The sequence below is a fragment of the Sus scrofa genome, chromosome 13, assembly GCF_054392235.1.
Source record: "Sus scrofa isolate SSC_HxYL_T2T_F1_AM1 chromosome 13, Sscrofa_HxYL_maternal_Yorkshire_Landrace_v2.0, whole genome shotgun sequence".
NCBI classification, from domain to species: Eukaryota; Metazoa; Chordata; class Mammalia; order Artiodactyla; family Suidae; genus Sus; species Sus scrofa.
Genome location: NC_139395.1, coordinates 58,931,345 through 58,958,077, shown reverse-complemented (window position 1 = coordinate 58,958,077; position 26,733 = coordinate 58,931,345). Strand labels below are relative to the sequence as shown.

At 39.2% G+C, this 26,733-nt stretch overlaps 1 protein-coding gene across 26 annotated transcripts in view; it reads left to right on the top strand.

Moving 5' to 3' along the window:
• The window catches only part of CADPS (calcium dependent secretion activator), a 502,621-nt gene that overhangs the window by 347,736 nt on the left and 128,152 nt on the right, over nt 1–26,733 (top strand). For 15 of the 26 annotated variants that reach the window (XR_014823443.1, XR_014823444.1, XR_014823442.1 and 12 more), the window contains exons 12-13: nt 9,720–9,856; nt 13,271–13,458. Coding sequence is in view for 22 of the 26 variants with exons in the window: in XM_021069166.2 (XP_020924825.1) it covers nt 9,720–9,856; nt 13,271–13,458 (325 nt within the window). In the remaining 4 variants the exon portion in view is untranslated. Of the gene's footprint in view, nt 1–9,719; nt 9,857–13,270; nt 13,459–15,814; nt 15,974–26,733 lie in introns of all 26 variants that reach the window. The other 11 variants (XM_021069156.2, XM_084988836.1, XM_084988834.1 and 8 more) reach the window with 1 other exon arrangement.

Below are 26,733 nucleotides of genomic sequence, written 5' to 3'. Positions count from 1 at the left end.
CAGCAAACTTTGAGCCTTCACTGCCATTTGATTCTCGGTCTATCCATAGATTTATTTTAATTTTAACATCACAAACATTAAGTCAGTCACAGGTTCTCTAACAAAAAGAGTAAAAACAATCAAGTATTGCATTTTAAAAAGATGTCCTTGAGCTCTAAGCGGTAAGGGTCATTGTTAAATACTTAATTCTGTACACATCTCATCAAATCCCTGTTTTTGAGTATTTGCTCAAAGTATTTGCCATTCTTGCAAATGAAGGATTTTTAAGGGCAACTTTTCAATGAGGTAACTTTGTAATCACTTTGTTAATATTTACATTGCAAAGGGGAGCTACAGAAAAATGGGAGAGATTTTTTTGTATAGAGAAAAATAAACACTCCAGTCTTGTCATGTCGCTGTCTGTTCAAGGGAAACTTGAGAATGGAACATTTTACAGTTTGGAATACTTGGGACTAATTGTGAGTTTATTTGGTTATTCCTAAATTCAGTCTAACAGACTTCTGGGTACAGTTTTTACTTTTTGCAATTTCAAAATGAAAGACACGTCTAGAAAGAGTGGAGTGGAGTATTTGTATAAAATTGGAAAAACTAAAAAAGAAAAAATAGATCCTGCTATTCATTAGTTTGTATGTGACTCTACAATGATTTGGGGAGGGTTCCACCAAACTTTAAAACTTTTTTGTTCTTTTGTGGGTTTTTTGGTGTATGTTGTTGTTGATTTAATTTTTTTCCTTTTCTTATTTTTGGTTAAAACTTGAAAAAAAAATAAGTCAGTGCCTAACTATACAACTTTTTAAAACAAATACTTGCAACCTTCCAATTTTTAAGGCATTGTTGCTTACGTTGGAAATGACGTTCAAATCTATAGTTGAGTGTTGCCATAATTTATTACGCCAAGTGGCCTCTCATTGAATCACCTGATCCCTGTCCAATCTGTGTTAGAGGAACAGTAAAAATCAGTACTTCCGTTGTTCTCATTCAGAGTGGGAGGGGAGGGGGTATTTTAAGCCTTGCTATTTGGTCAATGGTTATTTGATATATCACTTGCAATGAGTCTCATATTAATGTCGATTTCTCAACTAATAACTATTAATCACATGATAGATCCCTAAAGTTGGATGTTTTTGAGAATTGTTCTAATTTTGCTACCACCTGAGCAGTCTTCAAAAGTTAGGGGGATCTTGGTTACTATTGGTTTGGGGGGGGTTGATTTTGGTTTTTTTGTTTTGTTTTGTTTCATTTAAGTTTTCTTGTTCAATCTTTGCTCGAACCCAAGAACTTTAGCTGCTAGGTTAGAACTCCTGTCTGCTTTCCTGAGCCTTGTTGCTAGTCTTTATGTTATTCTGGTTTGTTCCTTCTTACCCTGCTAACTTCTAGCTGGACTGAAGGGTAAGTGTTCCCCTATAGCTAGCACAGCTCAGATAATCAGACTAGATTATCTGACACCTGCAATGTGCTTTTTCCCTCTCCTCTGAAATCTTCCTCATGTCTAGACTTTGTAGTAAAACTTCTCATGTTATTTTCCTGACCTTAGGTTTGAAATGTAAGCTTCCATACCGAAACTAGGATGCATGTGATGTGTGCATAATTGCCTCCTCTCCTTGGCTTTCATATTGGCATCAAATGATCCTCTGAGTAAAGCCAGCCATCAACATCTCCTAATTTTTTTTAATTCCAAGAATATTAACATCACAACAAAATGGGCAAATAATGCCTTTGTTTTGTGGAATTCACAGCTACCTGACTGCTTAATGCCTGAAAACAGATCATTTTGCACTCTGACAATGTGTTGTTGTTGTTTTGTCCTTTCCCATTCCAAAGGTTAGAATGGTCAGAGAACCAATGGTGTGGTAACCATGGATACCTTAACAATAGAAAGGTGGGGTAGGAAACCCAAAGATGTTAGCTGAGCAAGACTCCAAGAAATTACAGAACACAATTAATAAAGTAAATGCTTATTTGAACACGAAAGATTTCATTCTAGCTGGCTTGAGGGTGTGCTCAAAGGCCAAATAGAGGATTCATTTTGAAAAGAGAGCTCTAATACATAGAACTACCATGCACAAAAACAGGAAATGAAGGACGCAATTGAATTCATGGAGCTGATTCACAAAAGCTTCAGATTCAGTCTCACCATGTCCTGGAGGGTTTTGACCTCTGGTCTCAAATCTCTCTGCTGCTCTCCCAAGAACAATTACAACAATAACTTTTCTGACATCATTTGTATTTGCATTAATTTTTCTAAAAAACACCTGTAAGGGAAGAAAAGAAACTTTAAAACTCAGAAAAACTGTTCATTTATTAGTAAAAAAGAGTACACAGTTTCTTTATTCATAGAGGAAAAAGCTGTCCACCAAAAATGTGTTGCGAGAAGGCTCGACATAAGAGGGAGGTAGAAAAATTGGTCAAGAGAGCAGGCAAATATGTACTTGAGTATTCTGAATGCTAACTTAGACGTCGTAGGTCACATCATTCCTCCTGACCATTAAATAATAGTCCTTTCTTCTTTTTGTTTCTTTCTTTATTTTGCTTTATTTACCTCTTTCTTTTTTTTTTCTTTTATTTGGCATAAACGTACCCCTGGCTAGCAGACAGATTTTTTTTCACCCCTTCAAGCAGATAATTAATTTAACTTTCCTTTCCTTTCCATGTCTGATGAGGCATTTTTAAAAGCTTACTAGAGAATGTGAACTTAGTGGGAATTTAGGATTTTGCTCTACTTCTTTTAAAGGATGAAAGAAAGAGTGGATGAATAGATGACTGAATGAATTTCATTTTAGTGAATTTACCTGTATTTGCACAGCAACGCATTGCTCTCATAGTAGATTTCCAAATAGTCATTTGCCTTAATTCCTTTCTATAGTTTTGACTCATGAGATTTTTGCTATATCTTCTTATATTGTCAACTTGCAGTTGCTACATTGCAGGAATGCAACATCAGAGAATTAATTCAGTATTAATTTGCATGACCCAAAACCACACTGTTAATCACTTTCCTTCTCACTGTAAAGTAAATGACTTTTTAAAAGGATAGACTCCTATAATCAGGTCCAAATTTTTCAAAGTACCTTGATAGGATCTCAGTAGACAACTACTTCAGACACATTTAACATACTATTCACTAATCATCTGAGTATTTTCATGACCTACAGTGATTTACAGTAAGATGCAGTATTAGTCAACTGTAGAAAATTTATTTTTGATTATGTGGCAGAAACAAAAACATCATCAGGTACTGTGTAAATTAATTGAAAATGTAATAACTACGGCAGGGAAAATTACAAAGCATTTATTTATTTGTTTTGAGATCATTGACAAAAATCTTTGATAAGATTTCCACTCAAGCATTTGTCTTAGGAAGAATTATAAAAATGAACATTGAAATAAACATCACATGTTTATCCCCTTGGGTATATTGCCAGAGATTTCTGCAAAATGCATTGTGGCCCTTGATAGCTTCTGAAGAAGCCATCCTCTCCTGGCCATGCAAGTTAGCTTGATTTAGTCAAAGGGACCATGAAAGAATTAAGTTGTTCCTCAAGGGCAGCAGGCAGGGGAGGACCAGTCTTTTGCTTGATGTGCAGAGCTCAGGCAGGGCACAACATCCCCTTGTTACTTGATCATGCCAAGAAAAACTCTTCTAGAAAAATCCGTAAACAGCCAGCTGCCATCAATCATTGTCATTTCTTTATTTCATGTCTTCTGATGAGGTTGACTACTGTCATTGTTCGTTATTGTCCAAACCATACATTCACTCTTGTACTGTCAAGCAGATATGACAAGCACACATTTTCCATATAAGAAAGATACAAAGTCACCTTTTAATTCGCAGTTTGAGTTCACAATGACTTTATAGTTGCATTCGCTAGTCTTTTGCCTCTAGCATCCATCAGGAGTAAAAACAGCCGTAACTGTGCTCTACATTTCAGTGATAAAACAGCTACCTCCAGCTTACTATAAAAGGGATTCACTAGAGAAAGGAGCCTCTCTCAGCCAGTTTATTAACAAGACAATTACAGCTATTTTCAACAGCAGAATTTTTCCCCTTACCTATAAAAATTTCCAAAATGTGATATTACAAAATAAAGAGATTTGACCTTTTGTCTTCATTCCCTGCGCTGTTGGAATAATAGGAAAATCTCAATAAAATGAAAATATGAAAGCTATATTATTCACACACCGCCCCCCCCCGCCAAGAAAATCCCATTTGGTAGACCTTATTACAGACTTATCTTTAAAAAATTTTATATGGGAAACAGGATTACAAAAATATGCTTGCTTTTAAGACAAGTGATCAAGAAAAAATATGTTATATGCTTTCCCATTGTGAGGGGGGGAAAGGAAAGGAATATCAAACCTGAAATGAACCCAAGCATCGCGATCAGTTAAAGAAAAATATAAATGGTAGGATGGTCAATTAAACACATCACTTGAGAAGTTCCCGTCGTGGCGCAGTGATTAACGAATCCGACTAGGAAACATGAGGTTGCGGGTTTGAGCCTTGCTCAGTGGGTTAAGCATCTGGAATTGCCGTGAGCTGTGGTGTAGGTCGCAGACGTGGCTCGAATCTGATGTTTCTGTGGCTCTGGCGTAGGCCGGCGGCTACAGCTCTGATTGAACCCCTAGCCTGGGAGCCTCCATATGCCGCGGGAAGCGGCCCTAGAAAAGGAAAAAAAGACCAAAAAAAAAAAAAAAATCATTTGAAATTTAAGTAGATTACATGAGAGAATGAAATCCACATAATCACATTTTAGGAACCATTATTTGCCCAGCATTCCTTAAATGCCAAACTAAAAGTGTTTCAAATGTGGAGTAAAGATTTTAATTCATTTCTACTTGAAAGCATGCCTGCCTTTCATAAATCTGAGTGTCTATCAGCCTGCTTCTGTGTCAGAGGTATCATTGATAGTGCTCTCAGTTTCTAAATGTAGTTTAGGTACCACTATCAACTTTATTGACCTAAATTGAGCCTGAAGTCACTCTCCTATGTCTGTGCTATAGGACTTCAAAATCTTTATGTAATTAAAACCCCAAGTGAAATAAGTAGCATTGTTTGGAAGAGATGTTTGAATTATGCCCTAGCACCAGAACTTCTAAAATTACGTAGCCCATTTTGAATACATTTGAAGCCCTTGCAGGCCATGTAGGACTTAGCAGTTTTTCAGCCAGGTCTGAAAAAGGTAAAGTCAATTCTTAAAATGCAGTCAATCTTTGTTTTTTTTAATTAAAAAAAAAAGAATATACATATTAACAAAAAAGAATACTGGTATGCATCTCCTAAAACAAGAGATACTCTAAACATCATTAGAGTTTTAAACTTCTGCTGTATCCTCTTCATTTTATTTTACTCAGTATTCAAATTCGTTTTCACTTCCTTGACACATGCTAAATATTGGCAAAGAAATTGATCCCAAGGTGTCCTGAATCCAGGAATTAATGTTCTCATCTTTTTGCTCTGAGCTGTTTTCCCCTTGCTAATGTCAACATTGGAGTTTTCTCTTTCTCTAATCAACCAATTCCAATTGTTTGTACAGAGCAAAATGGAATTTCAGGGAGCATTTTTTTTTTTTAATGTTCAGCACTGTAGAACAGACTGGGACAGTGCAAGGATGACTATATGGTGTTGCTTGAGAAGCAGCCACAAGTTCTTTGAAACAGAATTTGGAACAGCTGGACCACTGCAGTGTTTTATTTTAAAATAGACAACATATGTAATGCATATGGTCCTAGACATGTATGGAGACACAGGCAGACAATCTGAATGGTATCCAAAGACACCTGCACCTAGAATTCTGTTTCCTTTTATAAGATTTTCCCCCCTAAGAGCACATGTTCCCACTTTTGGATTTGCAAGATGCCATCTGAATCCCCATGTGTGTGACTCCTTAATAAAGTCAATGGGAAGTTTCCTGGGATGGAGGTGTCAGAATAAGTCAGTTAATAAACACCTCCTAAGGACCTGGCTTCTCTGGGAGCTGGCAGAGGAAATAACAGAGCAGAAAGTCACCCTCAAGGAACATATTATCTACAAAGGGGTTTAATGGTGTGGGTGGGTGGGTGAGTGTGTATTCTGACCACAGAGAAATTGGAACCTCACCCAGCAAAAACCCAGAGCCAGAGAGTAGGAATTGGTTATACAGGGGCAGAACAGAAGGGAAGGACTCCCAGCTCCCTAGAAACAATACGGTTTAAGAGCAACCTATAACATTAGCTGTCAATGTGGATACAGCCTTGGCTCACTAAAAACGTTAAACAAACTGGCTTCGGGAGCAGGAAGAAGCCTGCTTGTTCATTCACGGCGAAGGTTTTTCGAGCACTTAGTGTGTGCTGGGCCTCCCAGATTATCCTCATCAGATGCTCTCCACAGCCCCCTCTGAAGGAGACCCAAACACCATTCTCAACTTACAAAAGAAGAAAATGAGCCTCAGAAACACCCATCACCTTCCCTCACATCTTGCACCCTGTGACAGCAGTGCTGGTCTGGAATCCAATCTTTGCCACCCTTTCAGCCCACCCATTTACCCACTGCTATCCTGGCCCAAGTCAACAGCTCCCATTAAATGTAGTGTATCTACATTCCTTAAAATCAAGAAATAGAAAATCGTTGTTGAGAGGGTGAATTCATTTATTTCGATGAAATAAATTCATTATTTTAACACATATGTTTTGAGTGCCTGCTGTGTACCAGGTACTGTTCTAGATGCTGAGAATATAGCAGAGAACAAAAATATCAAAATCCCTGCTTGGATGGAGCTTCAAAATCACATCCCTTCCCCTGACACCTTAAAATAGCATTCCTGTCCCTACCGCTCCTCTTTTTTTTTTTTTTTTTTCCTGAATATAATAAGCTCAATGAAACTCTCAGAAATTTCATGGGAGCCAGCTACCCTGTTAAGCACTGTTGAGTTGTTGGAACCATTAGATAATGAGCCTAATTCTGAGTAAATGATGATTTTGTGTAAGCAAAATCCAGGGGCTGCTCGTTTCACTTGCTGGAAATTCCCACTGCATTAAGCTCCATCCCACGCACAGGGAAGGTGTGAAGGGATCTTAAAGATGATTAAATGACAGAGACAGCAGAAAGGGAACTGAAAGTTCAGCTCATTTTACACGCAAGGAAACTGAGGCTCAGACAGATCAACAGCTCAGCGGGTATCCCCAGCTCACTCTGGCATCCAGGCCATCTAAGTCAGTCCCAGGCTCATTCTACCTCTGAACTGACAGAGAGGAAAAGAGGAAAAAGGGAAATGGAATTTTTATGTTGAAAGGGCTACTTTTCTAAAAAGGAAGGCAGGCGGATTTTAAGCATATTTTAAAGCCTGCTTTAAAATGTAAGTGAAGATGGGATTGTTCTTTAAATGAACTCTAAGTCAAGAATTAGTGTAGTGAAGCTGTATTGTGATGATGGATTGTGGTGAGGAGGGGTCTGTATCCTGGTCTCCACGGAGGAGCCAAGCTCTCTTTTCAGATCCATTTCCTGAGTGGGCAACCAGGCAAAATAGTTCATCACAAAGTTTTCAAGAGGTTCGACAAATAACAAGTTAAGTCACTTAAAACTTGGGCCATGTTTTCACAGCTACAAAAGAGGCCCCTCCCTTCTAGCTAAATGACCCTTTGCACCATCACAGTGGAGGAGCAATAAAATAGCAGAGCCAAACTGGTGAAGGAAAGGGCCCGACCAGTTTGTCAGCTTGCAGCATCTTCTGAGAAATCTCAGAGCAGGGAGCTAGTGCTAGCTAAAATGTCTCTTCTCTCTGTTAGAATTGGGAAGCCCCGAGTGAGGGAGGCTCTTTATGAGGCTGAAACAAGATGAGCAGTTGGTATACCCCACTTTTAGTTTCACCTGGGACTGACAGAATGGAGGTGGGAGGGCAGGATCTCTCCTAAAGAATGGAGGGGTACCACCTGGATTAGAGGGGGTGCCATCAGGCAGGGGGGACCTAAATTTAGAGCAGGTTGAAGACACTTGCTTTGGGCCAGAGGAGACAAACACATAACACACACAGCCTAGAAGCAGCTAGATTTTTCCCCAGTACCAGCTTCCTGGCCACCTCTCTTTCTGGCCATCCTGAGTCAAAGGAGAAAAGTAGCTTTGAGACCAAATTACCAGACAAAAGAATCCTCCTAGGTATAGCACCTAACCTCAAACTGAAAGTACTTTCCTGAAGACAAGTCCGAAGCAATTAACCCAGCAGAGTCTTTCAGATTCTCTAATATAATTCCTGTTCATGTGCTGTCCCTTCCAAAACCTTGCTTTTTTTCCTCCTCATGGAGCAATTTGGCTACTAAAACTCATATTCTTCAACTTGCCTTCTGGAAACTGTTGCTTCTGTGTGTCTTGGGCATAAACAACACATCCTATTCAAACACTGACCACTTGGGGCTTCTATGAAAGATGACTGGAGATTTAAAAACCTAACAAGAAGAGGGCATCCATCTGACCTGTCACACATTTAGGTTGGAATGATATGCAAAATTAATAATGTGAGGAGAAGTCATTATCTTAACATCACACTGCTACGATAACCCCCATTTCCAGCATACCCCAAGCACGGAGGGAAAAAAAAATGGCTGGGACGAAGGCCAGGTATGAAAATATTATTCAAACACCCTCTCAAGTCAGAAATCCATTTTCCCCGTATCTTGACAGCATCGCTGTCTCTGGCAGGTGCCCGTATTCCAGTAGAATATTGTAAGCAAAGGGGATGCAGAAACTCTTGCTGGATTTCATATAAGATTCTTTTTCTCCGCAATCTGCATTTCAGGAGAGTGAGTAAATATGAAATGGAGTGAGCCGATGCTTTTAATGTCTAGGACCTTCGTTCCTCCCTCTTTGGGATGTACTTGGCCTCACTCAAGTCGAATTCTCTAAGTTATTTTGCTGATGGAATATAGACTATTTTAGTTACACATATGAGATTAATTAGTTAGCCCTTAGGAGGTTTTGCCTACAGCCTTCACCCTGTAAGGAAAAGTGTGAATACATTGAGACTATTAATTCACAATAAATGGCAGATCATAGCCCTTGCTGAGTAAATTTGTCTTTCATAAGCTTTGCTAACTGAGTAAGTAAGCACACTCTAAGGCAATGTCCTTGGCTGTCACAAACTAAATTCCCATTTAACTTATCCTCCAGACTTCAGTGAAAATCTTTTGTTATTATTTTGTTTTAATTTTGGAGGGCGGGGACCCAAACCTTTTGTGCAACCAAATTGGCAATGGGGATTTGGAAGGGGAAGATACGAATATTGTCACTCTGCTGAAAATCAGCATAACCCTTTTTTTCCAGATAATCCCAATAATTGTAGAGAAATTGCTCTAGACATAACCACTGGAATGGCAGAATCTATTAAAAACCTAAGCGCTAACTAGGCTTTTATAAGCAAAGATCCGATCTGCTTTCAGTGTTTGGTGAAACACAGGCGAAGTTATAGTCATGTGCTTAGTTTTTACAGAACAACATAAATGCACTGGAGTTGTGATCATTTGATAAACATGTTGATGCCAATATATTTTTGCCTAAATGCAATAAACTCACCAGTAAGTGATGCAAGTTGACAATGGGAGGTAAAAAGAATATCTTGGGAATGTTGGTGGGAGGCAACGAGGAAACAGCTAGCATTCGTAATGCCTAGTGAATTCCTGTGTATTTGAAATGTCAAAGAAAATGTGATGTGTTTCTCTAAATTGTGTCTCTCTCTACATGTATAAATGAACAGACGCAGATAGAGCTCAAAAACATGGCATGGATGAATTTATCTCTTCCAACCCCTGTAACTTTGACCACGCTTCCCTCTTTGAGATGGTGCAACGTCTTACTTTGGATCACAGACTTAATGATTCCTATTCTTGCCTGGCAAGTATATTCTTTGGTCTACAGCAATTTAAACGTGATAACCTTTTACAAAATAAAATATTTCTCTACCTTTATGTCAAGCTCTTTTCTCCATTGCAGAGCCCCTTTAACAATTATAAATGTATTCTTGATTTCCTGGGTTGAGACAGTTTTACTTACCAAAGAAAGAAGATACAGCGGGAGGAAGTTATCAGTAGAGGCAGATCCAACCCCCCAGCCTCCGTGTCGGAGCTTCCCCCTTTTCAGCTGCTACATGAGAAATATTCTCAAGAGGGTAATCGAGTTTGGCACCTGCTTGTGGGGAACTTGTAAAAATCGCCTCATTTTTCCTAGACTTTAAGATCCCCCTCCCATCTCAAACCAGATGATAAGACTCTGTGTTCTTGTCTCAGAAATGAATGTCTTCTTTGTGTTTATTTTTTTTAAGATCAAAATGATTTATAAGTGAAGTTCACTTCCTTTTTCATAAGCTAAATGGGTTTGGATTTGTTTGGGTGGCTTTTTTTTTTTTTCATAGTTCTAAAAGCATTTTTCACCTTTAGAAGGAATTGTTATATGGTGCTTTAGGCATTTAGAAGTCCAGCTCTCTAGCAAGAACATGAACATTTCTTGAAATCCTGTTTTAAGCCTAGATTTAAATCATTTAAACTTAAATTCAATATTATGTCTGTATTGGATTTCTGAGGATATATTTTGGGCTTTATACTATTACATCCAAAAGCCTAAAAGAGACTTGATTTATTTCCTTCTGCAAACCATAAATTTTTACTTCATTTCAAAGATAAAGGTTATTAATCCCATTTTATAGATGGGAAAGCTGAGAGGAAAGAATAAAATGGCTTTACCCAGTAGAAAAGCCTTATCTCTAACTCCACATACTAAGTATATTATTAATAGTATATAATTAATATTAACATATTATTGATATTAACATAAATATAAGAAAAATCTATTTTTTTCTAAATGACATGGCTATATCTTTATTCTGACTAATTTCTGTTTTAAATTCCTTTTTTTTTTCCTGTGCCGAAGCCAAAATATTAAAAATGGTAGATAAAATAGTCTTAAAAACAGAAGCGGGAGTATATGGAATAAGTTATTAATCTTCGTCTCATAAAAGATTCATTGATTATCTCAGGTTTAGAAGCACTTCATCAGAAGAGTATGCACTCTGCCAAATTGGAAAGAAACACATCATTTTGACTTAAAAAAGAAAAAAAAAAAGCTTACCTTGCATTGCAAGGCAATTTTTCTCAAATGTGCTTCCTACGATTATGTAATTATTCACATAATTATAAATTGCATTTGTGAAACTTGTAAGAATATGCCTCTGAACTTAAATCATTTCCTTTTATGCGTAATTTCTCATCTCTTGAGGAATTTTTTTGAGATGTATTGTTTTCAAGACTTTTTTTCAAATCTTAATTTCTTAAGATGATTTTCTTTTTCCCTAAGAAATTCATCACTAAGGAGAATTAGTGAATGCCCACTAAAAAATTAAACCAGATATGAAATTTTGAAGCTTGCTTCCTTTTAGTCATATATAGGCCTAAAAATCCAAAATTAATTATGAATAGCGTCAAATCATTTCCTTCCCTCTTTGTTTACCTGTATCTATTAATCATCCTCCCAAAATCTCAAAAAGTAACAGCAATTAAAAGGACCTTATCTCCTGCCTCTATATATTCCATTTTCTCATTATTACAATCTTTTTTTTTCAGTTAGTTTTGGAGACCGACCAGCAGGGATACATAAATTTTTCTGTGTCTTCGACTGAGTTCCTAATTGATATTTCTTCAACTCTTTTCAAAGCAGCTATTTTGGCATCTACAAAAGACTTGGTGTCATCTGAGTCGTAGAAAATATATTTTAATCTTTCACAGCAGTGTTGTTTCTAAGATTTAGCATTTGGGGTAGCAGATGGAGTGGCAAAGAAGTTGCCTATAGGGGCAGCCCACTGCCTCGACTACTCTCCCGCCCTCTGCAGTAACTTATAATTTGAAATAGGAAAGATGCCGTCTTTCGTTGGATGCATCGCTGAGCTGCATGTTGTCAATCGAAGACTCCTCAGATCACTAATACAAGATTGGTGTGTGGCAGAGGCCTCCCTTGCTGCACTTCTGTGACCTCTACCTGCCACCCAGTCTTTTGCTCCTTTTGCCTCTTCTCTTTCAAAAGGGAGAGATATTCAAAAGATGACTCAGAGAAGACCCTCCAAGTAAAATTAAATTTAGATTTACAACAATCCTAAATTCCAGGCTTACAAAGTACCACCTAAATTGGACTATTTCCCACTTCAGAAAGGTACCCAAACTGAAAGAAGTGATCTGATTGCAGACTTGTCCCAAGGATGACTTTGAGCAGCAAGTCACATGGCCCTTCTGAGCATCCCTGGAGTGCATGACGGAGGCAGCACTTTCCCATGTATAAAACAGTGATGTTTCTACCCCATCGGACCTCCCAATCTGCTCTGACTTGGAGATTCCACCCAGGTTCTCTTTTAGAGCAGAGCTTTGTGTGGTCCTTCAGCAAGCAAATAAATAATAAGAAAACACATAACTCGGTGGGAGAAAATAAGAAGCTCCTCTCAGTTTAATTGAATCATATATGATTCACAACTTGAAAACTTAGTCATGTTGTTCTCTTTGAAAGTTCTGCTGTTATCTTCATTTTAAAATCTAAAAATTTTTTTTCTTCCAAAACAAAAGGATTTTTGAAGTCCTGGCATGTTTGAAGACCAATCCTAGTATTTGTTAATGCTCCAGAGTACTGAAAAAACAGAAGACTTAGAATAAGACAGAGCTGGATTTGAGTCCTGCCTGTTTTGTATTATTTGTGAGCTCTTATTTCTACTTCCTCATCTATGAAATGGAGATAAAGTGCCCTATCTACTTCACAAGATTGCGGAGGGGGCTCACCTGACAGGCCTTTGTCAAGGAAAAAGCACTACACCAATGGAAGGCATTAATGTTACTATCTTCTCTTATCAGTAACCAAGACTTTGCCCTATCCCCACTCCTTTTAAGGTGTACAATTGAGCCTCATGGGCGAGTCTGTTTCCGGAATCAGGCCCTCTGCTAATTGAATGTCATCACTTACTACTTGTGCGATACTCAGGAAATTCCATGTCCTCCCTGAGCTGAAATTTCCTCCCCATTAAAGAGGGACAGCAGCAGCACCTACCTTTTAGGGCCGTTGTAAGGGTTAAACAAGGTAGCAGGCACAGTGCTGGCCACAGTGGCTGGCACTTAATAAGCAATCAGTAAGTGTTAGTTAGCACTGGCTGTTTTTCAACTTCCCTCTCCAGTGACTCCCCAACTCTAGCAGCTCCCCCCACCCCGCCAAAAAAAAAAAAAAAAAAAAAGAAAAGAAACCTGTATTTAAAAGAAAGTCTCTCCTTTATTCCCCAAACAGGGCTGGTTCAGTCCTGGCCAGGTGTTTGTCCTAGACGAGTACTGCGCCCGAAATGGAGTGCGAGGGTGTCACCGACACCTCTGCTACCTCAGAGACCTGCTTGAACGGGCAGAAAATGGCGCCATGATTGATCCCACGCTCCTTCACTACAGCTTTGCCTTCTGTGCATCCCACGTCCACGGGAACAGGTAAGCACATGTCCAGAGGCATTCCTTTTTAAAAAATTTTAAGGCACTGGCAGTAGTTTATGACTAGTTCTACTTTTAGGGTCATCTCTAACTCTCTATCCATCCCTATTCCTTCAGTAATACAAACACATGCACACACACTTATACACACACACATGCGTGCCAGCCACACAAACAAAAAGAACACACAGATCCTAATTTCTTCTCCTTTCAAGAGACTTAAAAGAAATGGCACAAATTAGCAGAAGTTGGTACAATATTGTAATTCAACTATAATTTAAAAAAAACTTGAAAAAAGAAAAAGAAATGGCAAACAGGAATCCTAGAGTGGTCTCTAATTACTAGAACAATCTAGGTTCAATTCATGACTCCTCTATTTACTAGCCATGACCCTGGGTGGTAATTAAACCCCCTGTGCCACTGTTTTCCCATCTGTAAAACAGGGATGTTAATGTCCCCATAGGGTTCTTGAGAGGATGCAAGTGGATTTAAAGGTCTTAGCATAATGCCTGGAACATGGAAAGGGCTAAATAAATTTTTGCCATTGTTACTCTCATTCATTCCATAAATATTTAATGATTACTTGCTGAGTGTCAGACACTCTGGTACATGGTGAGCAAAAACCAGACACTAAGTGATGTCAGAGTTCCACAGAGATTGGCTCTCTGAGAAAAGGAATACAGTTCCATGGTAGCATTTAATAAAGGAACAGGACTCAGATGTGGTGGCAGGGTGACAGGGAGAGCCTCCTTAAGGAAGCCATGCTTGGACTGAGTACTGTAGTAGGAGTTCCAGGCAAAAGAAATATCATGTACAAATGTTCTGTGGTGGAAATTCAAAAGCTGAGACACACAAAGTGAAGCTGGAAGGCAAAGATAATCATGACACTTAGAGTTTAACCAGAGAGCAGAGAAGAACTTTTCAGAGATCACAGTGTCATCAACCCCCCTTATAGGTTTTGTAGACAAGACCAGAGCATCAGTTCTCCCAACTCTATAGTAAGTACTTACTTTCTTTAGACATTGCCCAGCTCCTGGAGGAAAAGATCCATGTTCTGAATAATGCAAAGCAGCAAATAATTTAAGAACATTACCATTTGGCTCTGAAGACATGGAATAAATTTCCACACTGCCACAGCCAGTTTACTATCCCAGTGTATATAACCTCATATTACTATAAAGACAAGTCTATGTTATCCTAGGAACCCCAGCCAATAACCAGGGAAGGCACACCCAGGGAAAACTAGGTGGCTTCAGAATCTGTCTGTGGTGCTCTAAAAAAAATTCACATGTGGGAGAATCCAGAATTGACTGCATTTTATTTTATTTTATTTTATTTCATTTCATTTTATTCTTTTTTGGCCGCACCACAGCACATAGAGTTCCCGGGCCAGGGATCAGATTCAAGCCACAGTCATGACCTATTCCACAGCTTCATCAATGCCAACGCTGGATCTTTAACTTACTGTACTGTGCGGGGGATCACACCTGTGTCCCAGTGCACCAGCAACACCATTGATCCCTTTGCACCACAATAGGAACTCCACACCGCGTTTTATTTTATATCAGAATTGTGTCAGTCGTCTTTATCTTTGCAAGCTATACAACTCTGAAATATCTAATGGTTGGTTCTGTGCTTTTCCCCTCCCTAGCACTGGTAGGTTTTATGAGATGCAACTTCAACATTTAGAACTAGATAACAATAGCATTGTAAGTTTGAATATTTAACAGGCAACAAGATTTTCATCACCTCCCATTGTTATAAGGTTTGCTAGCCCAGCACATGACCTTTCATTTGGATAAAAGATATTCATGAAAACTCTGATACCTGGGGAGCATATCTGCATAATTCTGCTTTTTATAAATATGTACACTTTGATGACTATCTGTTACAGCCTCTTGGACTGAATTCTTTAGAGAGAGAGAGAAGTTGCATTATATTCTCTGGGTTGTCACACTGTATTCTACATATGTTACTGAATAAGAAAGTGTTATAAAATAATGAAGTGTTTTTGTAAACTCCCTGGTAAACATCATCATGAATTATGATACACATTGTCTGGATTTCATATTGTAAGACTGCCACTTGATTCACAGTTAGGTTTATACATCTTGTCATGGAAACAGTTTTGGATTTCTTATTTTCTTTTCAGTTCTGATTTTCCTTATGCAAGTTTGCATCAGTTTTTTTTTTGTTGTTGTTGTTTGCTTATTATTTTAGTTTGAATGCATTTGCTCTTGCTGTTTGATGCATCCTTCTTTTTCTTTCTTTTGTTTGTGCATGTGTGTGTGCTCTTGATTCTCCTGTGGCTGGCCACACTCTGTGCATGCCCCATGCGACCACCCCCTCTCCAAAGTCAACAAATGCATGTGTACCTTAGTGGGCTGCCACCAAATACAGACCCTGAAGGGAGCAAAACTCCCTCCCCATCTGAACCAGAGGCTAAAAAAGATACCAAAAAGGAATCCAAAAAAAGAAAAAACCCCAAAACCCAGGCAAATACAGAGCCCAAAAGGTAAGCAGTTACATGTGTATTAGCTTGTGTTTGTGATGTCTGTGACCCTCCCCTAACCCCCACTGCCGTCTATGCCAAGACTTTCACCTCAGCAAAAAGCAAGCTTTGTGTATTCCTGGAGTCTCTGTTCAAAAGTACACTTCCTTAAAAAAAATTCTAGCTATGGGAGTTCCTGTCATGGCTCAGTGGTTAACAAATCCGACTAGGAACCATGAGGTTGCAGGTTTGATCCCTGACCTTCTTCAGTGGGTTAAGGATCCAGTGTTGCCATGAGCTGCGGTGTAGGTTGCAGACGTGGCTCAGATCCCGCATTGCTGTGGCTGTGATGCAGGCCGGTAGCTACAGCTCCGATTTGACCCCTAGCCTGGGAACCTCCATATGGTGCAGGAGCAGCCCTAGAAATGGCAGAAAGACCAAATAAATAAATAAAAAATCCTAGCTATGGGCAAAAATACCATGTATTAGGACTGAATTTGAGTCAGGTATTTAGTGACTCTTAAAACATGTTCATGTTGAGGAAAAAAAAACCTAATTGAGCAATATGTAAACAGATTCATGAGTCAGATTGCTTTTTTTTTTCCAGTGGCATCTAGTTAGGAGCCTGGTACCTTACCAAGTCAATCATAATAAACAACCCGCTCTTTTATAATTTTGAAATTATGTTTAAGGAGCAAATAAAATGGACTGGCATGAGATAGATTTATGTTTATAGTAAGTCCATCATTTTCACCAAACACCTTCAGTTTCACGTTTATCTCATGAAAGAAATCCATCTTCAAATAATGATTTATAATGAAGACACAACATGAAGTCTATCACTAAATTAGTAACTTTTACTAGAATCATTCATATGATGAGGTCACCTTGAAAGCACTTTTAAGTTCTAAAATTATGTTTATCTGCTCTTGTTTCCTGTTTCCTTTAGGGATGCTGTCTTTATGAATTGGTAAAATGGCACAATGGTGGCTTTTTCCCTTTTAAAATAGATGAACAGTTATCTCCAGTGTTACCATTATATCCTTTTTTACCATCCCTTCTCACCCAAAATTAACATGGACATTTAAAAATTTTGTTGTTGAGGTTTTGAAACCAATGTTCTGACCCCGGCATTGGCAAACTGCAAAAAGTTCACAAGAAGGTATGCTCTATGCATCGGTATGAATTTGTTCACTTGAATATTTCTAAGTCCTATAAGTCCTACATCCTAATATATAGTTCACTTGTAGGCAGACCAAATGAAAATGCCAATTTTCACTTTCTAGAGAATATAGCAGCCTGTCAATTCAGTGTATGCAGGTCCTATAGTGAAGGTCAAAAAAAGCCTCAATTCCATGTAGACACCCATCTTCTGAACTTGGAGTATATGAGGATGGAGATGGAGTGGGGCTTTTGCGTTTCCCTGTGAGAGTCAGACTACAAGGCAGAAGTAGCTTGCATCCAGCAAACCCATAGAGAATGTTGCAGGTGTCTGAAGGGAGCTTCTCTGGCTGCTGTCCAAGGTTCTGCTTTTGGTATGATCTTCATTGAAGCAGAACAGAGAGTAAATGTCCATGCTTGCAGGAGACTAACTTATTCTCCCTGTGTGGTGAAAAGCTATCCAAAAGGATCTTGAAAGGCATTTTGAGGCTTATGTGTGTGTTCCAGGGTCTGTGTTTGCATTTCACTTTTTAAGGACGAATAAATCATAGTATTAACTATCAGTTGTATGGTATTGTACAGTTTACAAGGTACTTTCATGCATTCTTTCTCATTTGCTATAACATTTTCAGGTTAGATACTTACTTTTACATCCATTTTGCAGGTGATGAAGCTGAATGTCTGTAAATTTAAGTGGCAAACTCAGATATTCTGAGTTCAAAGCTCTTCCTCTTTGCACTACATCAGTGCTGTACACATATCTTAAAGATCTGAGTTTTAGAGCCTGTTCTGTATAAATCTCAGATTATCATATCTCATTTCTGTGCCTCAGTTTTCTCATTGCAAAATGAGCACATACAATCATAGCATTTGCAATATCCAGTTATCCTCTAAAATTATCTTCTGTGGGTTATAATAACAAGTAAAATAGTCCATTGTCAGATTTCATAAAGTTTACTTTAAAAAAGAATAATTGCCACCTTTTAATAAATGTTTGTTGTATACCAGGCACTGTGTGAAGTGCTGTTTACATATATTATGTCATTCTATCCTATTGCATTGCTATGAGATCTGTGCTATTATTACCCTCATCTAACAGATAAGGAGTTTGAGACTCAGATAAATTCAGTCACTTGCTCCATAGCAAATACTTGCGTGGGCCTAATTCAAACATGGATGTACTGGCTTTGGCGCTTGAATTTGTAACCTTTCTGCCATCATTAGTACCTGTGTATGGTGTGAGATGCAAATTCTGCCATTTGGTATGAGTTTCAACATTTCCATGTGAGATACCATTGCAGTCATCTGAATTAAAGACTTTTCCATGTTTGTTCTAAAGATATCCAAAATCAGTTTGGCCCACCTGGTAATTCTGGCCTCATGGAAAAAGCCAGGGTATATCTGGAGTTTTAGACCCCATCAGACAGAGTCTCCTTTGAACACCAATTAACAGCCTTTTGGTACTGAAAAGAGCATTTTCCTACCTCTTTCACCAGGATGAACACTATTCCTATATGGAGATGTTATCTATTCTTTGACCCACAATAAGAAGGAATTCATGACTCTGGAAACAGATTACCCTTTAGCTGAATTTAACTGAACAAGAGAGCTCAATCCTATCATCTCACATCCAATTTAGGTGAAAAGTAGTTGCTTACCTAATTACTAATTTTTTACCTGTTAATAACTCAGCAGCTCCAAAGGCAGAAGCAGAGTCCTGTTCTACTGCAGCTGGAAATCATTACTGACTGTTCAGGTGATGGAGTTTATTTCACCTTTTCTGGAAGCCTATGCCACATCTCTGTGAAACACTGTACCTACTTGAATCTAAAACATCCAATCCAAAGTAGACATTTCTGGCCAATCAGGAAAATGTTTGCTTTTCATAATTCCAAGCAGTAGAAGTTATGGAGCCAGGAGTTCCCATCATGGAGCAGTGGAAACAAATCCGACTAGGAACCATGAGGTTGTGGGTTCGATCCCTGGCCTCGCTCAGCAGGTCAAGGATCTGGCGTTGCCATGATCTGTGGTGTAGGTTGCAGACATGGCTCAGAGCTGGTGTTGTTGTGTCTGTGGTGTAGACCGGTGGCTACAGCTCTGATTAGACCCCTAGCCTGGGAACCTCCATATGCCACAGGTGCGGCCCTAAAAAGCCAAAAAAAAAAAAAAAAAAAAAAAGAAGAAGAAGAAAAAGAACTTATGGAACCATATGTTTGGCATCTTTTAGAGTAGTAATTCCTGACTAGGGGTGACCCCTTCCCCAGGTGACACCTGCCAATGTCTAGAGATATTTCTGGTTGTCACCCTGGGGAAGTATGGTGCTTTTGTCATCTAGTGGGTAGAGGCCTGAGATGTTTCTAAATATCCTACAATGCACAGAACAGCCCCTTGCAAACAACCCTCCCACACACACACAGATCAGACTTCCAGGTGATAGGCTGAAGTTTCTCCTTTTTACTTGGATTGTAGTTTATTTTGCACAAATATATTCTGTGTCCAAAAGTTGCCATCACTGAGTTGCAGCTTGTTCAGGGGTTGTCACACTCTAGCGTGTATTTAAATCACATGAGGAGTTTGTTAAAATGTCAAGTATGAGGTCCCATCCTCAAATAATTTGATTCAGCAAGTCTTCGATGGAGCCAAGTATTTCCACTTTTAGTCAGTTCCTCCTCATGTATTTCTAAGACATTTGGTCTTCAGGTCCTACTTATTCAAGACCTTGGTGGTCAAACTTGCATGCATGCTGGGGTCACGGAGCCTAAAAAAGGCTAATGCATTAGCCCTACCTGCAGAAATTTTGGCTTAGTTAATCTGGGATATGGCCTAAGCATCATGGTTTTAAAATCTCCTCAAATGATTCTTATATGTAGCAACATTTCAGAACCACTGACTGAGGGAAAATGAGTTTAGACCAGCTCTTTAAAACTGAACCCATTTTCTTAAAGACAGAGAGAAAGAAAAGGAAATTGTGAGCATGTTCAGCTGGCTGCACTTGGCGATCATCAAATCCACAGATGTAAATCGCTATATCTTCTAATTTTTAAATCAGCTCCTAAGGCTGCAGTACTTAATTTTCACCATAATATTTTTAGTATTCTTTCTAGATGACATTTAGAATAACATCACTTTGGTCACTGTCCCACAGTGACAAGGCAATCAAACAGCTCCGATGATTGCAAGTTGCGTCAATGTTCCTTGGATCCCTTTATTATTGGGATTCGAAATTTTTCTCATTTACATTATTATTTAACATTTCTTGAATGCCAGTGCTGCTCTTCACATATGGCCTGCGGAGAAAGTACATTGTATCAGCAATTAACAAATCCATAATGCCAACCTCCCCAATCCAAAGTAAGCTGCATAGATTAATGAGTCTGCAAGCAGATGTAAGAGGGCATGAGTCCTAAAATCTCTGAAAATGTATCCAAGGATTCTTTTGGAAGATGTATTTGGAGCCAAGGTGCTAGTTGTGTGCAGAGACCATGCAATCCCTGTGACTTGGATTTGAGTAACTGAACAATCAGATGGAGCTCACTTTTCTTCTCTGTTAACTCCATCAGGTTGCCTAAGTCAGTAAGTGGTTCTATCCAACCAGTTGCCCAAGAAAAAAATTTGGAAGCCATCCTTGCCACCCCCTTCTTCATCACATCACAAGGATTCAGTTCCCATGCCCTGTCAGTGCTCTTAGGTATCTCTCAAGTCCATCCACTTCTCCTTCTCTTCAATGCCACTACCAGAGTTCAAGTCTCTTGTCTTCTGTCCTCTGGACCACAGCCATTGTTGGATTGACAATGCCCTTGTCTCCAGTGTTGTGCCCGCACTCCCAATCCATGTCACATGATGGTTTCCTTTATTTCTTTGGGAATGCCTACCTGGCAGTAAATGAGTCATTTTGCATATATATATTTTTTTCCTTCCACTGCTATCTCCTTTCTCTCCCTCTCTTCTTTCCTTCCTCCCCTCCTACCCCCGTCTCTTTCTTTGCATTATACACATATGCACCCATCATGACATGACATTTGGTGCTTTTTAATTCTCCCTCCCCAAAAGAGAGAGAAAAGACTGTAACAGGGATAGCTCTGCTTTACCAACCTCTCAATCCAGCAGTTTGGTAGCAGGCAGGCATTGGAGGGTGACAGTCACGTCTGCGTTCTTGGTCTCATGTTACACACTAACACAGGCATTATTGCACTTGTGGACAGGAGCACATTGCTGGCTGGCCTCCCAGCTCTGGGCAGGTGGTTTTGGCCTTACATGTGGCTAAGTCATGGTCTTCTAAGTCCCAAAGAACCCACTTCACCTAATTGGAAGTATTTGTAAGAAGGAGAGGGGGAAAAGTCCAAACACATTTCAAGAGAAAATCTACAACCCAGGGAGAAATTATTTTTAGATCTCATATGCTATTAATCCATGTGACCCTCTTCGTAAGAAATATTTGCCCTAGAAGAATAGCAGATTTTCCAACTCAGATACATAAAATCTTATAAAAGGTGCTAAATTACCTATCCCATCAGGGCAGTCTTTCTGGCTTATAAAAACCACCTAAGTCATGGGCATTTTCCTTCTAAAATTCCCACAGTATGTCCTCATACTGTGGTCACTGGATTCACTGATGCAAAAATATATTTTCAGATGTGACACTCTTTTCAATATGGGTATGTTACCAAAAAGCCACACATATTACTGGTCTGACCACTCAGAAGGCTATATATAAGGTCAGAGGGTGTTCAGGGTGGAATTTAAAGCCTAATTATCCATGTTTGTCTAGAAATAAAGAACCTCATCTCTTAGTCCTTAAAAAGAAGTATCTCTGTAGTACAAATTTCGTAAATCAGTCCTCTGGGGAAATAAACATAATATAAATTCCTGCAGTGCATACATTTTACACCATTTCTCTAACCATCTGTGGGCTCTTGCTTCATTCAGTACCTGAGCAGAGCTTGAGACACTTTAATGTCCTTGTGCCAATAGCATCCACATTCTTTAAGACTGTTCAGTAGAGAGAGACTCTCCCATCACCCCCCATTGCTATAAAAGAGTGAAGACACCTTCTGACATTGTTGGGTTATAGCTGCATGTTTAGAAAAATAGAAAACAACTCAGGAAGACCTCACTGTTATACTTTTGCCCTCTCCACCCGCTTTTTCAAATTGACTACAGCCAACCTCAAGTAATTTCAACACACATTTGTAATGTTGTAGAAACTGCTTGTGGTTGCTTCCTATCTTACTCTTTGTGATACAAACACTTTGATATATTTGTTTTAGCAGCGTGTCTGAGCCCCAGGGCATCAGGGCATAATTAGAAAAGGGCAAGGCTGGAGGGAGGGGAGAAAGAAAGGGTAAAGCTAGCCTTTCATAATGAAGCAGTGACTATGGGATGTGAGAGTCCTAATTACAATTTATAATTAACCTAGAGATTATACAAACCATCCAGATGAGCAAGTGAGGATGTCTCCATTTGAGATGATGATGCTTTGGTCCTGTCTTGAATGTGTAGTTTTTAACCACTTGAGAGAGACAAAGGAAAGTATTTCACGCTAGGATTATCATTCTCAAAGTTGTAAAGTTAAAGAACTGCTAGAAAAAGTCAATTTTTAAAAAGAGAGAGTTAAGAGAGTGTGTTTGGTCTAAATGTTCTCTTTAGGGATCGTTGCAAGGAACATCTACTACAGTATTCAATTCCACTCTGACCCTTTCAGCTCTCATCTTTCTGGGCTGGAACAATTTTGTAGCGGGTAGGATTCAGTTATCATGCTTGTTTAAGGACGTTTTCATGGATCCATAATGCGGTCTGCAGGCATGCATCCATTTGGAGAGAGAGAATATATCATGTTTACAGTGCCTGCACCGGCATATGTGGACATTTGCATTTGGAGAGAAAGTATATTCCCACTTCAGCTGGAGTTTTACCCCTTGTTGATAGTGATTGGAGCTTAAAGCTGGCTGTATGCAGAGAGGTGGACTAGACATTCTTTCCTCTTTTGTTGACTTCACACATTTCTTTTTACCCTGGATTCCGCACTTGATCACCAAATCGATGCACTATCAGAACACATCAATCCTTGTATGCTTTGAATTAATTTAGTAACCTGACCTTCTTAAAAAGATACTTTACCTTCCAAACAACGGTTTTGTGGCCCAGCTTTTAATATAATGTGGAGAACCCTGCTAGTAAGATAATTAAATGCTAGGACTCTCTGTGCACACCTGGGTGTGTAGCAACAATTTAACAACCCCGAAGAGATCAATTCACTTTCACAAAACACAAGGTAGCTTTACTTCTTTGGCTCCGTTGTTCACACTTAATTTCAAATATCCAAATGCAATGCTTCACATTAAAAAAGCCTCATGCTTAATCATATTGGATTAATCCTACAATAGACATTAATTAACAAGCTTGTAGCTCAGAAGCATTTGGGGAAGGGGAGATGAATTTGCATAACAAGTCCTAAAGTATGGGCAGCTGGGTTAGGGTCGTTTCAATCTGACAAAAGGAAAAGAAAAACACAACTCTAGATGTATTATTATTTGTGACATGGCTCAAGATGGGAGACTGTGAGGAGAGTGAAGATGACAGAACTGGTGCTAACCACTGTGACAAGAACTTGAAGAGCAGCCGACGTGACATCTTTCCTATCATGCTGCCGAAAATGTCAACTTTGTGAAGGACAGTGAGAAAATGGTTTGCCAAAAACTTGAAAGGTGGATTCCAGAGATGCCTGCTGTGTCAGATGCAATATAGTCTGTTGTGGCCAGAGAGACCCACTTCTGGCTCCAATGATGGCCTGCAGGTGGGAGAGCTTCCAGTCATCCACGGGGCTCCAAAAATGACTGCACTTGACCTGCATATTGTCTCGAGTTTGCAGGATCATGATATACAAGAAGTGAGTGGTTAGCCAGTGTGCAGTTTAGAACCAGCAACCACATTTCCTTGTCTTGTTTGTATGTATCTGTGTGCGTTTCTAAAGCCAGGTTCCAAGGCATCAATGTTTCTGCTGAAGTTGGAAGCATGAGAAAAGAGGGGATATGTACTTGATGAACTTACATCAGTGCAATGTGAGGAACAAAAACTAACTTTGGATAATCTAAGCGAAAGGGAGTTTATTGGGATGGTAAGAGCCTCCAAAAAAGAGAAGGGGAAACTGGAATCAAAATAGCTGTAGAAAAGTAGGAAACAGAGCCAAAGCAGTGGTTCGGCCCTTACCTGCACATTAGAAAGACCCAGGGAGTTTAATATGACAATGTTGGCCCCCCTGCATACATACTAAATCAGTGCTTGAGGGTCAGACCCCTTAAAGTTTCTCTTGGTTCTAATGTTCAGAGATTAAGAGCTGCTAACCTGGGGGTTCTGGCTGGTCAGGGCACAGCTGCTGGGATGAGCAAATCTCACCTATTTCTTCTAATCCTATCATCATTTACTTGACATTAAGGTTCCAGGGAAGGGTGTCCGGTTGGCTGAGTGTAGTTCCTAGTCCAGCTTAGCTGTACAATGACCATGAAATGGAGGAGCTGGCCTGCAGGCAGCCTTCTGCATTGACAATGAGAGAATAGGCACCTCAATTCACCCTCTGCCTCAGCAGTACCCACAGTGCAGCCAAAGTCATTCCTCCCAAGGAAATTTAAGTGCCCTTAGGAAGTGCCAACAGACCCTAAGAAGCACAAAAACATGAACAGAAAATATAGCAGTCAGGATACAAGAGGGCAGAGGATGCAGGCTTCTAGGCACATATGAGTAAAGATACAGCTCAGCCTGGGATTTGCTAGGTAGGAGTTTAAAATCCAACTTTATCCCTCCTCTTCTCTCATTCTTTGTGATTCCTTAAGTGTTAAAAGTATTGAGAAAGGAACAAGATGCAGAGCCAGTTTTATGACAATTATAGAATCACCCCCAAATGTTTCCGGAATAGAGAAACAAAAGCATGGTTTCTGAGAGACACCAATACAGTTCTTCTCTTTATTTTGCAACCAGCGCTGCTTAGAATGGCATCCTGAGAATGGTGCAAAGGCCACTTTCAGAAGGGGTTGTTAGCTTCATAAAGGGACCATGTGCTTTCTAAGGGAGATATTTCGTTCCAAATTCACTCTAATCGAAGGGAAATTGGGAGCCCTGAATCAAAAATGCTCTTTCTTGTGTTCAGCCACCCACCAGATATTTTCCTGTTCTAAGGCAGAGGTTCTCAAGGAAGGTTCCTCACAACCAGCAGTACCAGAGAACTTGTTAGAGATGCCAGTGTTCAGGCCCCACCCAAGATCTCCTGAATCAGACACTCTGGGGTGCCTTAGCAGTCTGAGTTGTCACTAGCTTTCCAGGTGATTCTGAGACAAGTTCAGGTTTGAGAACCACTGCTCTGGGGAAAGCATTTTATTACTTCTGTGAAGATAGTGCTCCCCAAAATACTGATTCTCCAGTTAGTAGATCTATAGAAATCCCCCTAAACCTGTAAAATTAACATGGACTGATTAAAGGGGTCAAGGAAAAAGAACCTGATGTTTGACAGAATTTTCAGTAATAATGATGAGAAACCAAAATATCCATAAAGGTTATTTTTTCTTTATAACTGATACAGTTACAAGCTGTGACCCTGGACAAATGATATGATTCCTGCCCATCTCTTCCTCGGTTTGTAAAATAAGATCCCCTGTTACCAGTACCTTTTCAGAGCAATTCTGACCATTACAAACAAATTTGCACTGGATGTTCAAACTGTGATGTGCTTTATTACCTGTTTTTGTTGCTGAACTCTGTGCCATGTGTCTTACAGACATAAGATGAGTTTGTTTCATTTATTTTAAAACGAAATTATTCACACTGACATAGGCAGTTACAAAGCAACTACAAGAAAGAAGGACAATAATTTTTAGTTGTTAACCTTTTTGGGATAGGGAGATTAACAGTGTTCACAAACTAGTCCAAGGAAACATGGAAGCTGCCATCCAATACCTTTAGTAATTATAAATGTGAATCATCAGAACAGAAGGGGGGACATCATAATCCAAATTTATGTTTGTAATAATACCCCTTGTAGTGAGAATTACACGAAGCCCAGGCACATACTAAATGTTCAGTTTTTATCATCTCAAATACAAACTAAGAGCTATCTTTTAACTGCCTAATGGCCTTGGAAGACTTGTTGGTTAAGAAAGGAATGATTTTCTTCACAGAAAGGTTTATTTCTTAATAATGTCCACACACATCCCTGGGCTCCCTGTGGTAAATGGTTTTCAGACTTTTCCCTGTGATCTATAAACTCCTCTCTGAATTGTACCTTATATTTAAGAGCATTTTTCTCTGGGTTAATTCCCTGCTAAGAAACAAAATACCTAAAATGGCTCCTTTTTCTCCCCAAATCGATTGTATGCCTGCACACACCAATTGTAAGGTTCAGTGCATTAGCAAGTGGAATTTTGTGTCCGCAAAATCCAAAGGCCACAGTTAAAGGAAGTTATAGAGTATAACAAACATGAGCCACTACTGCAGAAAGTGTCACATGTATTTCGTGAGGTCAGTGAACTAATCCTGAGATCTGACTAGAGATTTGTGGGTCTTTTGTGTTTAAAAAAACGTTTTTAATAAACTTCATAAATTAACACTTCAGATATCTTTTTGAAAATAAGGGCACA